Source organism: Cnephaeus nilssonii, assembly GCF_951640355.1.
Source record: "Cnephaeus nilssonii genome assembly, chromosome: 3".
NCBI classification, from domain to species: Eukaryota; Metazoa; Chordata; class Mammalia; order Chiroptera; family Vespertilionidae; genus Cnephaeus; species Cnephaeus nilssonii.
In genome coordinates this window covers 69435696-69452715 of record NC_137074.1, presented here as the reverse complement: position 1 = coordinate 69452715, position 17020 = coordinate 69435696, and the positions used below count along the sequence as shown (strand labels likewise).

The following is a 17020-nucleotide window of genomic DNA, read 5'->3' as shown; positions in this document are numbered from 1 at the left end:
TGCTGATGCTGCTGGTCCATGGTCTATACTTTGTGTAACAAGGCATTATAGCACTTTAAATCTTTTGATATAGTTCTGTGTTGTGGAGCAAGTAGCCATATGTGGCTATTTGAATTTAAGTTAATTAAAATTAGATAAAATTTTAAACTCGATTTCTTTGTCAGCAAGCAGCATTTTCAGTGTTCAGTGGCTAGTGGACAGTACAAATCTAAAACATTTTCATAAGTTCTCTTGGGCAGTGCTGGTTAAGATAAAATATAATTGCCTAAGTAAAGTATAATTAAACACTGGCAGTCATCATTCTTGACAGTCTTCAGAATACTTTTATACCATTTGGTTGCCAAAGTTCATTTGCTTGAACAACACCCTGAGTGGTGATCAGTTTTTGTGATTACTTTTGCTTGGGGATATAATATTTTTCTTTGAATTTTTGACAGTTAGACAGATAGCAGCATGCATATTGAGTACTGGCTATGGCAAAGCACTGTACTTTACTTCACTCTTTTGTACTAGTCTCTGTCCTTTAGGAAGGAGCTAATAAGCATGTAATACAGAAGACCACATAGGAAAATAGCATTAATGTGGAATGTTTTGACTTTTCAAAATTCATTTTCAGATGAAATGCCTATCTTCAAACTTGATTATAATTATTTCTATCATCTGCTTCATATAATTATTATTTGTGGTACTGACATTGTCCGGAAAATATTTGATGAGGCTCTGCCACCCCCTCTTTTGAAAAAAGAGCTCCTTATTCACAAGAAAGTGCTGGAACCCTACTACAAACATCTTTGGACTAATCACCCTTTGGGTGGAGCATGGCATCTGCTTTATCCCCCAAAGAAGAAGCTACCACAGTCCAAACAATTTGACTTATACCTCCTATTAGCTCTCATAAAACATTTGCATGTATTCCCTGCACCTAAAAATGGCTGGAATATGGAACCATCATCTTCTGATTGCTCTAAGTCTGCAGACATCCTGAGGCTGTGCAAATACAGGGATCTCCTCCTTAGTGAGATTTTGATGAATGGTCTCACTGAGTCACAATTCAATTCAATTTGGAATAAAGTTTCCGATACTCTTCTGCGACTTGGAATGAAGCAAGAGGATATTGACAAAGTGAAGGAGAATCCCATTGAGAATATCTCCCTTGATTACCATCAGCTGTCCATCTACCTAGGTATACCAGTACCAGATATCATCCAGAGGATGTTATCCTGCTATCAACAAGGTACAAAATAATTATTTACTTCAGCCAGTAAACCTTCATTTAGTGTCTGCTATGTGTCAGACACAGTGCTAAGGGCAGGAGATTCAGTGAACTAACACTCTTGAGAGAATAGACTCATCAAGAAGCTAATAGAAATTATAGTGCTAGAGATGATCCAGAATACTTTGGGAAATCCTAGTTTAAGAGAGTCCAAAAGAACTTTCTGGAGAATAGAATATTTAAGGAATTCCCACATCACATGTAAATGTTAGCCAAGTGAAGAAGATGAAGAAGAATATTTCAGAAGGAATCAAGAGCAAAGGTATAGAAACAAAATGCAGGGAACTAAAAGTTTGGTCTTAAATTAGGGGAGCATTCGTAGAGAGAATACATTCAAGAGGATTTCTCTTATCATGTTGAGGGGTTTGTATTATCAGAAAGGAATTGCTGAAGATTTTTAAGTAGAAGAGTTTTCTACAAAATTAAGGATGCCTAAATCCATGAAATACTAGTACTGTGTGTTTCAAAGTTACCCTTTTAGACATCATGAGTGTGTTTCTTCTCCTTTTCAGCAGCTTCTTGATGTTTATGTAGTTGGCAGCTACCTAGTGGCCATGGGTAATTAAAAAAATTAGATAAGATTTATGCTAGTATCAAAGGTCAGTAGGGCCATTCCCAGGCACTATATTGATATGGAAAAGACTTCAGACCTCTCCCACATACCAAGATAGCCTCTCAGCTGTCAACATGGAAAGCGGAGTTCAAAGCACGCCAGCATCACTGAAACCCTTGTTCTGTTCTGAATGACTTCTCCTGACCCCAAGTTATTAGTCATACTACCTAGTGAGCAACTAATTGATAACTACACTGATGCTATTTAAATGTGCAACTTCCAGTTTCTAATAATTGTTGAATAGGTCCAGATTTGTTTGAGAGATGAATGCTAGGTCTCTATCCCATTCCTTTAAGGCTCTGGGATACCCTTGTGTTTTCTGCTTAACCTTAAGAGCTTGCTTTGAGCATAAAAGAAGAGAATGCCAAGGTTGATGATATAAGAAAGTTAGGCAAGGACCCTTGACTCATAAATTACTGGCTTTTAAAATATACATTTACTCTGTTAAGATTTTAAACAACAAAAACTCATGAGAATAAAGGCAATATCTGAGAAAGTACTTTGAGCACTAAATAAATTCAAGGCATTTCAAGAATTCTCAGATAGTCTGAAGAACTTATTGGTCAAGTCCCTTTAATAGAGACTTTCCTAGCATCTTAAATCTCTTTCCTAGTAGTTGTTACAGTTACAGTTGCAGTTTTCATTTGTGTATCTGATTATTTGATTAATATCCATTGCCCACACTAAGCTTCTATGAAGATGTCTTTTTTTTTAATGTACTATTCAGTATCTAGAGCCTGATATAACATTAACTAGAGGCCTGGTGCACAAAATTTTGTGCACTGGGGGCGGGGGTTTCTCAGCCCAGCCTGCACGCTCTTGCAGTCCGGGACCCCTCAGGGGATGTCCACCTGCCGGCTTAGGCCCACTCTCCGGGGAGTGGGCCTAAGCCGGCAGTCAGACATCCCTCTCACAGTCCGGGATCCCTCACTCCTTACCGTCTGCCTGCAGTGGCGAAGAGGCTCCTGCCACTGCCACTGCACTTGCCAGCCATGAACCCAACTTCTGGCTGAGTGGCGCTCCCCCTATGGGAATGTACTGACTACCAGGGGGCAGCTCCTGTGTTGAGTGTCTGCCCCCTGGTGGTCGGTGCATGTCATAGTGACTGTTCATTCTGCCATTTGGTTGATTTGCATATTAGGGTTTTATTACATGGGATGTGCAAGGAGAATGGAGTGCTGATCAGGATAATTAATATTGCTAAAAAAGCTCAAACTTTCCATGGATATTTGACTTCATGACCTTAGATTTTATAAGTAATAACAATTTGCTGCTTGGTTTAAAGTGCTTATAATCTAGGCATTACATATCAAGAACTGTCAAAAATTTTGTTTACTTCTTTTCCTAATCATGGATTTATAACCTTTATGTTATAATCTAAAGGTCATGCCTGGTTTTAAACTAGATTCATGAGAGAAGCTGGTTATTTTTAAAGTTAGTTATAACATGGTACAGTATAAAAATCTGGTTTTTCTTAATCCCAGTCTTATATTTTTTGGTTGCATTTACAATTATACATCTAAATGTTTTCTTTATGTATCATAGGACTTGCTCTACAGTCAATAACCGGCAGTCAACGTAAGTATGTTACAAACAAAATGCTTAAGTCACTTTTTTTAAATAAATCTTTATTGTTCAGATTATTACATATGTTCCTCTTTTCCCCCCCATAGCTCCCCTCCACCTGATTCCCCACCCCACCCCACGCCCTTACCCCCGCCCCAACTGTCTTCATCCATAGGTGTAAGATTTTTGTCCAAACTCTTCCTGAACCCCTCACACCCCCTTTCCCCTGAGAATTGTCATTCCACTCCCTTTCTATGCCCCTGATTCTATTATATACACCAGTTTATTCTGTTCATCAGATTTTTTATTCACTTGATTTTTAGATTCACTTGTTGATAGACATGTATTTGTTGTTCATAATTTTTATTTTTACCTTTTTCTTCTTTTTCCTCTTCTTAAAGAAAACCTTTCAGCATTTCATGTAATCCTGGTTTGGTGGTGATGAACTCCTTTAGCTTTTTCTTGTCTGTGAAGCTCTTCGTCTGACCTTCAATTCTAAATGATAGCTTTCCTGGGTAGAGTAATCTTGGTTGTAGGTTCTCGCTGTTCATCACTTTGAATATTTCTTGCCACTCCCTTCTGGCCTGCGTAGTTTCTGTTGAGAAATCAGCTGACAGTTGTATGGGTACTCCCTTGTAGGTAACTAACTGTTTTTCTCTTACTGTTTTCAAGATTCTCTCTTTGTCTTTTGCCCTTGGCATTTTAATTACGATGTGTCTTGGTGTGATGCTCTTTGGATTCCTCTTGTTTGGGGTTCTGTGTGCTTCCTGGACTTGTAAGTCTATTTCTTTCACCAGATAGGGAAAGTTTTATGTCATTATTTCTTCTAATAGGTTTTCAATATTTTGCTCTCTCTCTTCTTCTGGCACCCCAATAATTCAGATGTTGGTATGCTTAAAGTTGTCCCATAGGCTCCTTACACTATCTTCATATGTTTGGATACTTTTTTCTTTTTGTTTTTCCAGTTGGGTGTTTTTTGTTTCCTCGTGTTTCAAATCTTTGGTTTGATTCTTGGGGTCCTTTGATCTACTGTTGCATTTCTGTATATTCTTTATTTCAGACAGTGTATGCTTAATTTCTGTCTGGTCCTTTCCATTTTTTTTGGCATTTTCATTAAGATCTTTAAAAGTTTCACTAAGTTCCTCAGAGGTTTTTAGCAGATTCTTGAGTTACGTTATAAATGTGGCCCAGTCTTCTGCTTTCCTCCATTTCTTTTATTTGTGATCTGCCTCTTTGTCTCCGCATTGTAGCTGCTTCCCTGAGTTGATGGAGTGGCTTTGTGCGCGAGGTGTCCTTTGCGCCCAGTGGCTCAGCCTCCCCAGTTACCTGAGGTGGACACTCTTAGTGCACCCCTTTATGGGCTACACAGTCTTGTTGTAGTTAAGCCTTGATTGTTGTTGGTATCACTGGGCTGAGTTGACCTCCAGGCCAGTTGGCTGTGAGGATCAGCTGTGTCTACACTGGGAGAGCTTCTGTGCTCAGTTTGGATGGGGCGGGGTCTCAGGGCAGAGCAGGCAGCCTTGGTTTCCCATCAGCCCCGCCCTAAGAGGCTTGGGTCTCAGTGTCCCGCGGCAATGGCTGCACGCACCTCTGAGAGAAAGCTGCTCTCAAGCTTTGCCCGCTGCCAGACAGTCCAGTTTCTCCTCGAATGAGTGCAGGTACCCAAAGTCTCACCCGGAACTGTAGTACGTGTAGTCAAGAGGCTTTGTTTCCCTCCGGAATGAGAAAGGCAGCCACGCATTCAACTGCCCGAGCCCTCTCCGTGCGCGCACCTCCTCACCTCTGTCTTTCACAGTTCCTCTGGGTCTTCATGCCACGTGGCAATGGCTGCATGTACCTCTGAGAGAAAGCTGCTGTCGAGCTTTGCCCACTGCCAGACAGTCCAGTTTCTCCCCGAATGAGTGTGGGTACCCAAAGTCTCACCCAGATCTGGAGTACGGTGCAGTCAGGAGGCCCTGTTTCCCTCTGGAACGATCAAGGCAGCTGCATATCCAGCTGCCTGGCCTTTCCTCTCTCGTGTGCATGTCTCTGTGTCTCCGTACCTCTGTCTTCCGCAGTTCCCCTGGGTCTCAGTGCCCCGTGGCTATGGCTGCGCGCACCTCTGAGAGAAAGCTGCTCTTGAGCCCTGCCCGCTGCCAGAAAGTCCAGTTTCTCCCGTATGTATCTGGGTTCCCCAAGTCTCACCCAGGACTGGATTTCAGTGCTATGAGGAGCCTTTGTTTCGCTCCGGTTCAAGAAAGCCAGCCACGTATTCAGCCGCCCGGCCCTCCCTCTAGCACACACACGTTTCCGTGTCTCCGCACCTCTGCCCTCTGCCGCTCCTGCGTCTCAGGGTCCTTTTCTTTTTCTTTTTTTTTTTATTGAGGTATTATATGTGTACATATCTTACCATTAACCCCCCAACCCCACACCCATACATGCCCTCACCCCCCAGAGTTTTGCGTCCATTGTTTATGCTTATATGCATGCATACAAGTCCTTCGTTTGATTTCTTATCTCCCCCACCTCTCCCTAACTTTCCCCCTGTAATTTGAAAGTCTGTTTGTTGCTTTACTGTCTCTGTATCTATCTTTTTGTTCATCAGTTTATAATGTTCTTTATTATCCATAAATGAGTGAGATCATGTGCTATTTTTCTTTCATTGACTGGCTTATTTCACTTAGCATAATATTCTCCAATTCCATCCAGGTTGCTGCAAATGATGAGAATTCCTTCTTTTTTATGGCAGCATAGTATTCCATTGTGTAGATGTACCACAGTTTTCTGATCCAGTCATCTGCTGACGCGCACCTAGGCTGTTTCCAAATCTTAGCTATTGTAAATTGTGCTGCTATGAACATAGGGGTGCATATATCCTTTCTGATTGGTGTTTCTAGTTTCTTCAGATATATTCCCAGGAGTGGGATTACTGGGTCAAATGGGAGTTCCATTTTCAGTTTTTTGAGGAAACTCCATACTGTTCTCCACAGTGGCTGCACCAGTCTGCATTCCCACCAGCAGTGCACGAGGGTTCCTTTTTCTCCGCATCCTCGCCAACACTTGTCGTTTGTTGATTTGTTGATGATAGCCATTGTGACAGGTGTGAGATGGTACCTCATTGTTGTTTTGATTTGCATCTCTCGGATAATAAGTGACTTTGAGCATGTTTTCATGTGTCTCTTGGCCTTCCTTCTGTCTTCTTTTGAAAATATTCTGTTTAGGTCCGTTGCCCATTTTTTTATAGGATCATTTATCTTCCTTTTATTAAGTTGCATAAGCTGCCTGTAGATGTTGGAGATTAAACCTTTATCAGTGATAGCATTTGCAAATATGTTCTCCCATGCAGTGGGCTTTCTTGTTGTTTTGTTGATGGTTTCTTTTGCTGTAAAAAAGCTTTTTATTTTGATGTAGTCCCATTTGTTAATTTTCTCTTTAGCTTCCATTGCCCTAGGGGCAGTGTCAGTGAAGAAGTTCTTTTGGCATATGTCTGAGATTTTGTTGCCTGTGGATTCCTCTAGTATTTTTAGGGTTTTCCGTCTTATGTTTAAGTCCTGTATCCATTTTGAGTTTATTTTTGTGTATGGTGTAAGTTGGTGATCTAGTTTCATTTTTTTGCATGTATCTGTCCAATTTTCCCAACACCATTTATTGAAGAGACTGTCTTGACTCCATTGTATGTTCATGCCTCCTTTGTCAAATATTAATTGAGCATAGTGGTTTGGGTCGATATCTGGATTCTCTATTCTGTTCCATTGATCTATATGTCTGTTCTTGTGCCAGTACCAGGTTGTTTTGAGAACAGTGGCTTTGTAATACAGCTTGAAATCTGGTATTGAGATCCCTCCTACTTTATTCTTCTTTCTCAGGATTGCTGCGGCTATTCAGGGTCTTTTTTTATTCCAGATGAATTTTTTGAGAGTTCTTTCTAGGTCTGTGAAATATGCTGTTGGTATTTTAATGGAGAGTACATTGAATCTATAGATTGCTTTGGGTAGTGTGGACATTTTAATGATGTTGATTCTACCAATCCATGAACATGGTATGTTCTTCCATCTGTTTACGTCTTCCTCTATCTCTTTTTTCAGTGTCCTGTAGTTTTCCGCGTATAGGTCTTTTACCTCCTTAGTTAAGTTTATTCCTAGGTATCTTTATTTTTTTGGTGCGATGGTAAATGGGATTGCTTTTTTAGTCTCTCTTTCTGTAAGTTCACTATTGGTGTATAGAAATGCCATAAATTTCTTGGCGTTAATTTTGTATCCCACTACATTGCCAAATTCATTTATTAAGTCTATTAGTTTTTTGATGGAATATTTTGGGTTTTTTATGTACAATATCATGTCATCTGCAAATAAGGACAGCTTCACTTCTTCTTTTCCAATTTGGATGCCTCTTATTTCTTCTTCTTGCCTAATTGCGGTAGCTAATACTTCCAGTACTATGTCAAACAGGAGTGGTGAGAGTGGGCATCCCTGTCTTGTTCCTGTTCTTAGGGGAAATGGTTTTAGTTTTTGCCCATTGAGTATGATATTTGCTGTGGGTTTATCATATATAGCTTTTATTATGTTGAGGTATGATCCTTCTATTCCCACCTTGTTGAGAGTTTTTATCAAGAAAGGGTGTTGGATTTTGTCAAATGCTTTTTCTGCATCTATTGATATGATTATGTGATTTTTATCTCTCAATTTGTTTATGTGATGTATCACATTTATTGATTTGCGGATATTGTACCATCCTTGCTTGGTCATGATGTATGATCTTTCTGATGTATTGCTGGAGCGGATTTGCTAGGATTTTGTTGAGGATTTTGGCATCTATGTTCATGAGGGATATTGGTCTGTAATTCTCTTTCATTGTGTTGTCTTTATCTGGTTTTGGTATTAGGGTGATGCTGGCTTCATAGAAGGAGCCTGGAAGTGTTCCTTCCTCTTGAATTTTTTGGAATAGTCTGAGGAGGATAGGTTTTAGTTCTTCCTTGAAAGTTTGGTAAAACTCTCCTGTGAAGCCGTCTGGCCCCGGGCTTTTGTTTGCCGGAAGCTTTTTGATGACTGCTTCAATTTCTTCCATAGTTACTGGCCTGTTGAGCTGTTTAGATTCTTCCTGATTGAGTTTTGGAAGGTTGTATTTGTCTAGGAATATGTCCATTTCCTCCAGGTTGTCCAGTTTGTTGGAATAGAGTTGTTCGTAGTATTTTGTAACAATCCTTTGTATTTCGTCAGGGTCTGTTGTTATTTCACCTCTTTCATTTCTGATTTTGTTTATTTGGGTCCTCTCTCTTTGCTTCTTGGTGAGCCTGGCTAGAGGTTCCTCAATCTTGTTTATCCTTTCACAGAACCAGCTCTTGGTTTTATTGATCTTTTGTATTGTTTCTTTGGTCTCTATGTCGTTTATCTCCGCTCTGATCTTTATTATTTCTTTCCTTCTGCTTACACTGGGATTTTCTTGTTGCTCTCTCTCTAACTCTTTGAGTTGTTGGGTTAGGTAATTTATTACCATTGTTTCTTGTTTTTTTGCAGTAGGCTTGTAGAGCTATGAACTTGCCTCTCAGGACTGCTTTCGCTGTGTCCCATAAATTTTGGATTGTTGTGTTTTCATTGTCATTTGTTGCCATGATGTTTTTTATTTCTTCCTTGATGTCTTTGGTAACCCAGTCATGGTTTAATAGCATCCTGTTTAGTCTCCATGTGTTTGATTTCTTTGGGTTGTTTTTATTGTAGTTGATTTCCAGTTTCATGCCACTGTGATCTGAGAAGAAACTTGATATGATTTCTATCTTCTTGAATTTGGAGAGACTTTGCCTATGTCCTAACATATGGTCTATCTTTGAAAATGACCCATGTGCACTTGAGAAGAATGTATATTCTGTGGCTTTGGGGTGAAATGTTCTGAAGATGTCGATTAATTCCATCTGGTCTAGTGAGTCATTTAGGATTGATGTTTCTTTGCTGATTCTCTTTTTCTTTCTAGTTGTAGAATTTCTACTCAGCCATCTTTCCTGTGGTTCTGGATGATGTCTGCTTTGTCTTTTAGTTGTAGTTTTGAAATTGTTGTGCGAGGCAGCAGTATAGGTGTTCACCTATGCCGTCATCTTGGTTTCTCCTCTTAAGTGACTTTTCAATTTGGGAAAGTTAAGGGATCATTGTAAGAGTCTTACTTGGTCATATATACTATATGACTAACTGTCATTGTTATAGGCTTGGAAAAGCATGTAGTCAAATTACTACTGGTCAGCTGAATCTAGTTAGAGCCTTTTTACTCTGTCTTGGTCTTAGTGCTAGTGCCCCAGGGTTTACCCCAAGCATAGTATTTTAACTTTTTGATACACAGAACACTTCAACAGGCAAACATGCATAACTGCTTGCTCTACTTGTTCATATGTGCTACTTTTCAGATTATGTAGCTTTTATCTTTTTCCTGGATAGTGAGTTGTTAATTTTTTTAAATTTTCATTTTTTCATGCTTTTTTTAATAATGTAAAGTATCTTCACATTTGGGTTCAGGCTAGTATATGTACTATTATATGGCCATTGGTAAATGTGCATTTTATTTTCATCTAGTAATTGAACAAAGTAATTTGTCTTCTATTTCTACTTCCGGAGTGGTGTTTTGGGGATATATATTTATTATAATGATAGAAGCTAAAATTGTGTGCATTCAAATATTGAGTGTTTTGTCTTTAATATTTAGATATTGACATAGAAGAATTACAAAATGAGGAAGAAGAACTAAGTCCACTTCTCATGGAGTACAATATAAATGTAAAATCAAACCCTGAGATACAGTTAGCAGAAATGAATAAAGATGGCGCATCAATACAAAGTGAATCTTCAACAGAATCTATTAAAGATCTCCAGGAAGTATAAGCTCTCATTAATATTTGAATAAGAAGAACTTAATAATCAGAGCCTTTAGTTTGTTTCATGTGCTATATTTTAAGAGTTCAAGACACTCTTAGTTTATATCTTAGTTTATATTTAATAGTGTTCTCACAAAACTTAAAATGTAATGGTTCTTTCTTTAGTACTTTATTCCATAATATTTCATGCCTTAACCATTCATTTCACCAACATTTATTGGACATTTATTATGTGGCAAGCATTATGCTAGACTTTTGAACGTGTTTCTTTATTCTGATTGATGGGAGTGAATGTGAGAGGTTAATAGAGAGTAGAGGAAAGCATGGTGGGGAATAGAAGGAGAGAGAATGGAGGAATAACAGCAATATTTTAACACCATTTACACAAAGGTTGGAATTCTGTATTTCTGTATAGATAAGTGGCAACAGTTTTTATATAGCCACTAAATTCTTCTTAGGCTTAATTTTTCATCTTCTGGACCTGAATTTTTTTGACTTCTTAAAAGTGCCTTCCTCAGTTACTCCTGCATTCATGTGTGGACGTGTGGACTTGTGAGCTTTATTCAGTGACTTACTCACTGACATTGTTTGTTGTTCCATTATGCATCAGTGCTTTTATTTTAAGAGCAGGAGACTGAGGTGAAAATGAAAAATTTCCATAGAATCTAGAAAGAAAATATAACCTATAATATTAGAAGATAAAAGATTTCAGCATTTAGAGGAAATTTGTTTTTCAAAAACACTCATTGTGTAGTTTGATTTCATATTAAATAATTATTTATTTCTTACCTATCAGGTTAATAGTAAACCAATGAAAAAGAAAAAGACTAAAAGTAAAAAGGTAAGAGACTGTATTGGCATTATAATAGAGGGATATCAAATTATGAACAACTTGTGTAATATATGGATTCACTGTTAGAACTTATATAATTATTAAGTAGACATATAGTACAAATGACTTAAATTGTCAATAGTTTATTGAATATATGATTATAAAAAAGTCTATCTGTGTTAGATCCTGAATGACTTAAACTTACAGTGTGCCTATTTTACTTCCCTAAATCATAATTCATACATTTAAATATACAAATAAGAAACAGAATTAGTCACTTAGAAATTCCTTTAATTTCTGCATACCACTCTCATTTTTAAAATGCCTGTTCAGTGTTTTAAAAATGACTTTTCATCATGTTTCTACTGATATGTTCAGAAGCATTTTTTAACCTTTTGCACTCGGATGTCGAGTGTGACGGTTATTGAATGTATCAATAATTTGAAATATAAAAAAATCCAAATAAATAAGTTTGTATGAAAAGAAACTCCAGTTTTTTATTCTACTGCTGCACTTTGTAAAATCTGGGGTATTTAAAAAATTAAATCCCGAGTAGAATAAAGGAATCGAGAAAAAAGCAAGCGAGTGCAAAGGGTTAAAACCTTAGAAAATTTTGATTTCTTTTGTGTTTAATAATCTGCCAACAATGCAGTAATGTGCAAAAATGGTACAAATGTAAAAAAGCTTCTTTCATGCCTTTTCCTTGTTTTTTGCCAATTGAAAAATGAATAGGTTACTAACTATAGCACAGTTTTAGCAAGAAGTTTTTTTAATTGCTTATAAAATTACAAGGGAGAGCCAAGAGACATTTTGGGGGGACTTTTCTTTTTTAATTCAGACTTTATTTTCAAATTAAAATTAAATAGGGAATAAATACACCTGGAAATGTAAACACCATTCAAAAATTCATATTGTAGTAATATTTTAAATGTATTATATATGTTAGCATCTATCTAGGAATTTCTGTGTTTGTTTTTTTAACAACCTAAGTTTTTTTCCCCTATTTACTTTATTAAAATAAGTTGAGCCCTGGCTGGTGTGGCTTAATTGGTTGGGAGTCATCCTGGGCACCAAAAGGTTGCTGGTTCCTTTCCTGGTAAGGGCACATACCCAGGTTTTAGGCTCTATCCCAGTATGGGGCATGCAAGAGGCAGCTAATTGATGTTCAAATCTCAGATGGATGCTTCTCTTGCTCTCTACCTCTCCCTTTCATTCTCGATAAAAATAAATAAATAAATAAATAAAATTAAAGAAGTTGAGATTCTTTGAACATAGGATAATTTTATTAAGATACATTTTCGACATTAGAAGAGAGATCTTACATCTTTTATCTAAATTTTATAGGCCTTAAAATGCTGAAATTTTGGCATATCATCATTTGATATATAAAAGTCCTATTTATATACTCAGTTGCTTTTATTTTAAGTGCAAAGAATTGTCTACTTGTAGAATAAGCAACCACTCATAAAAATTAAGTCAGTCCAATTCTCTAATCATGAGTTTTCCTCATGAAAAATTCTAGCATATAGAAATTTGCTTGTGTTAACAGAGTGATGACAAAGCCCCTGTGCATGAAATTGTGTCCTCTGTTAATTATTTGTTTTGCAACATTTCTATCTAATGATAGTTCAAGTCCTAAAAATAATGTGATGAGAAAGTAAAAGTAGTGTAGCAAATGGAGAGTACAGTATAGATAACTTCTAACTAGTATGTATAGAGACTTTGTAGCTACTCTTTTATAAAAAATATATATTTTATTGATTTTTACAGAGAGGAAGGGAGAGGGATAGAGAGTTAGAAACATCAATGAGAGAGAAACATCGATCAGCTGCCCCCTGCACACCTCCTACTGGAGATGTGCCTGCAAACAAGGTACATGCCCTTGACCAGAATCGAACCTGGGACCCTTCAGTCCGCAGGCCAACACTAGCTACTCTTTATATTCCCTTTCTTGAGTTCGGAATTTAGTATTTAGTTTCTAATATGTTCAAATTGTAAATAACTCTTTGGGCTTAATTTGAGTATTAATTACTTCCATGAAGAGTATTAATTACTTTTATTCTTTCTCTTACTCCCATCCCCCACCAATGGTTTTGAGGGTTAGGAATAGAAAAGAAAGGTAAAGAAGATGGCAGAAGAATAGAAGGCTTTGTGATGAAGTTTGGAGGTAAAAGAAACATGGCAGGAAATACAGTAAACTGAGGCTTTCAAGTTGAACGTCCTCTCTAAAGAAGGGAAGAAGACAGGCTGATACATGCATTGGAATAAAGTTAATATACTATGTAGAGCTAATACACTATACCTAGGTATGTTCATTATGAACAACCAAAAGTCTTTTCAACTCAATTATTCAGGTACACTAGAACCAAAGCTGTTCATAATTCTTTTTTTGTTTTGTTTTATTTTGTTAATCCTCACCCGAGGATATTTTTTACATTGATTTTAGAGAGAGTGGAAAGAAGTGGAAGAGGGGGAGTGAGGAGAGAGAGAAACATTAATGTGAGGAGCCATATTAATTGATTGCCTTCCACACGTGCCCTAACAGGGACAGGGAACCTGCAATCTAGGTACATGCCCTTGACCAGAATTGATCCTGTGACCTTGGGTTCATGGGCTGATGTTCTAATCACTGAGCCATGCAGGCCAGGGCCCATAATTCTTAATTGTAGAATCAAACTGCTACTGGACATTGATTAGACACTGAAATGCAAAAACCCTCTTAGTTTACAGACAAAAACAAACAAACAGATTTGTAAGTACATTATGGAATTTCTAGGTAAAGAGACTGAAGTTTCTTGTAAACAAGAGGTTGTAGAAATCAGTACTGTAACTTATGTAAGAGTAATTAATACTCTTAAAGGTAATACATGAGTAATCATACTTAATTTAACATGTGTTAAGTATCATCAGTACTTATTTAGTATCTTGCTTTCATAGTTCTATTTTAATGAACATAAGATTGAGGGCTTTTTTACATGTCCTCCCAATTGTGATTTCCCTAACACTTATTTTTTAAAGATTTTTTACTCTATAAATCTGCTTTTTTACATGTCGATTTTTAAGAATTCTTATATTTAATATAAAATTTTCTAAATGAAAATTCAATTTACCCTTTCCTAAGATATAAACTCAGACCCAATACTTCTAATATCTGAATCAATGATTTTCAAGTGTGTTTCATTAGTAGTAGATTACAAAATCAATTTAGTGGGTCACAACTGCCATTTTAAAAAAGGAAATAGAATAAATAGGAATAAAAAAGTTTCCAGAGTTCATCATCCATTGTTTTAGTCCGGTTGAACTGCTATAACAAGCATTGATAGACTGGTTGGCTTAAAAATTTGTTTCTCAAAGTGCTTGAGTCCAAGATCAAGTACCAGCAGATTTGGTGTCTGGTGAAGGCCCTCTTCTTAGTTTGCAGACAGCTACTTTCTTGTTCTGTGAATACATGGCGGAGAGAAAAAAAGAGTATCTCTCTGATCTCTTTTTATAAAGAGCACTAATTCCGTTATGAGGACTCCACAACATTATTTTAACTTAATTACCTCCCAATGGGCCTACCTCCAGTTACCGTCACATCGGGGGTTAGCATTTCAATGTATGAATTTGGGGAGGGAACACAAATATGCAGTTCATAACACACATAATATGGATGAGGTTTACTTCATGGAACTTATATTTCAGTTTTATAATTATGTATAAAGACACTTAAATAAGTGCATTTACATCATTAGGTAAAATATATTTCTTAGAATGGTTGTGGTAAAAAAAGTTTGAGAAACACTGACTTAAATGTAGTCAGATCACTCTTCTGTATTGACATAAATTAGTAAGTTGTTGATATAAATTACTAATTCTTGATGCTGTTTTTCAGAATAAGGAATCAAAAGAAGAGCAAGTGTAAGTATTTATTTAATTTTTAAATTTTTCTTAGTAATTTCAAAATGTGCTTTGCCATATGAAACAGCCTTGCCTTGGGAAGTGTTCTCAATAAGAGAAGAAAGAACAGTTCCTTAATAAGTTGTCACCATTTACATAAAGTGAAAAAAATTAACTTATCATTTACTTTGGTAGAATAGAATCTTTTGTCATTTTTCTATAAGGCTACTCAGGAGTCATCAATTGCTAACAGCTTCACTTGAGGACTAATTTGGGTCCAGCATAAAATCTTTTAAAATATAGTCTAGATTTGCTAACCACAACCCAAGACTTACCTTTACTAAATAAGACTTATTTGCTAAATAAAACTTAACTTTAAAGGATAGAATATTGTTTGTCCCAATGATTTCTTTAACGAGAGTTTGTTTTTATTTGTTTTAATTTAGTTTGTTTAATTATCCTGAGATTTGGGGGGGGTGGTGTTTTAAATCTTGGTTATTAACAGTGAATTTTGAATCTTTACTAGAAACCTTTTAGTATCTAAAGATTACTGTGAGCTATATTGTACGGCCATTAGACTGATGACAGTGTAGTAGAGGAAGGAAGTAGGAGAGACAGTACAATGAAGAGATCATTATACTCTCCAAAATGTTTCTTAACTGAAATTGGGACCTTTGCAAAACTCATTGTGAGAACATGTTATCTTTAAAATGGTAACAAGAACATACATATTTTGTCAACTTTCAAGCCATCAGTTGTAGTTGATATTTTCTCATTGTTAATTGATAGGATCCACTTAATAACTAAATAGTTCATCATCCAAGGTAGATTTTCACTTTCTCTATCAACAATAGAGAAAGCCCTTACAGCAATGATTTTCAACTGGTGTGCTGCAAGACTTTTAAAAATATGCAATATTTGACTATTTTGTCAGGAGCACTGACCTCTTTTCCCTTAGACTGTCATATTAAAAAAATAACAACCAACACAACAGGAACCATTGGTGTGAATGAATCAATATTATACCAAGTTTTTTTTGTCAGATTGGCAAAAAATATATTTTTGGTGTGCTGCAGATTTTAGTAATTTTTATGTGTGCTATGACATGAAAAAGACTGAAATTGCTACCATAGAATAATAGTTTTGTTCCTTTAATTTTTAGGCTGTGTACAAATGTCATGAAAATAACTTACTAAAGAATATAATAATATCATCAGTCATTTTGCTTATTTTGCCTATAGTGTAACCCAAACCTGTATGATCATCAAATCACTCAGGGAGCTTTTTATTATTTTTTTAAATAAAAATGTTCAAATACATAGAAAAGTAAAGAAAATAATATGTCTGCATTAGTACATCTCCCTATCTTCTCAATTTAACAGTTATTACTATTTTCCACATTTGTTTCATTCTTGCCTTAACATTTTGTTCTTTGTTGACGGGTTTTCAATCCCTAAGTTTATGTAATTTTACCTCTGCATGTTTCAGTTTGCATCTCTTAGTAATATGAACATTTTCCTATATTTTCACAATACTATTAATCATACTTTAAAAATTTAGCAATAATCTTCTGGACTTTTCAAAATACAAATGTGTATATATTTTTACAGTTTTGGGGGTACCTGAAAAAATTTAAATTAAACATTTTTTTTTCAGGTAATTTAGAAAATCAGTTTTGTTTGGAATTCATTGGTATATACAAGCAGTTGATTTCATTGAACTTTCCAAAATGTTTGAATCATTCTGGAATACTTCAGTGATACTTAATGAGTGTTTTATAGTGTCTTACAAGTTATTCTACAAGCATTAGATTTCAATTTTCTTAGGTTTCAGTGGCCTAAAAGAAATAATAATGCATCCGAGAGTTACTTTTTTTTTCTATTCACTGATAAAAGCAAGTCATTTATATCATGGTAAAAGTACTATTTCTTAAGTATTTTTTTTTTTTTTTTTACCATTCAATGAGATTAGGAAGGAAATTTATAGCTACTAAACAGTAGCCAACTGAAAGGATAGTAATACGCA

At 36.2% G+C, this 17020-nt stretch overlaps 1 protein-coding gene across 5 annotated transcripts in view; it reads left to right on the top strand.

The window, feature by feature from the left end:
- DZIP3 (DAZ interacting zinc finger protein 3) overlaps positions 1–17020 on the top strand; it is a 136633-nt gene that overhangs the window by 70425 nt on the left and 49188 nt on the right. For 2 of the 5 annotated variants that reach the window (XM_079766465.1, XM_079766463.1), the window contains 5 exons: positions 617–1234; positions 3432–3464; positions 10116–10285; positions 11081–11125; positions 14991–15016. In XM_079766465.1, the coding sequence (XP_079622591.1) occupies positions 617–1234; positions 3432–3464; positions 10116–10285; positions 11081–11125; positions 14991–15016 (892 nt within the window). The remainder of the gene's footprint in view (positions 1–616; positions 1235–3431; positions 3465–10115; positions 10286–11080; positions 11126–14990; positions 15017–17020) is intronic. The other 3 variants (XM_079766464.1, XM_079766467.1, XM_079766466.1) reach the window with 3 other exon arrangements.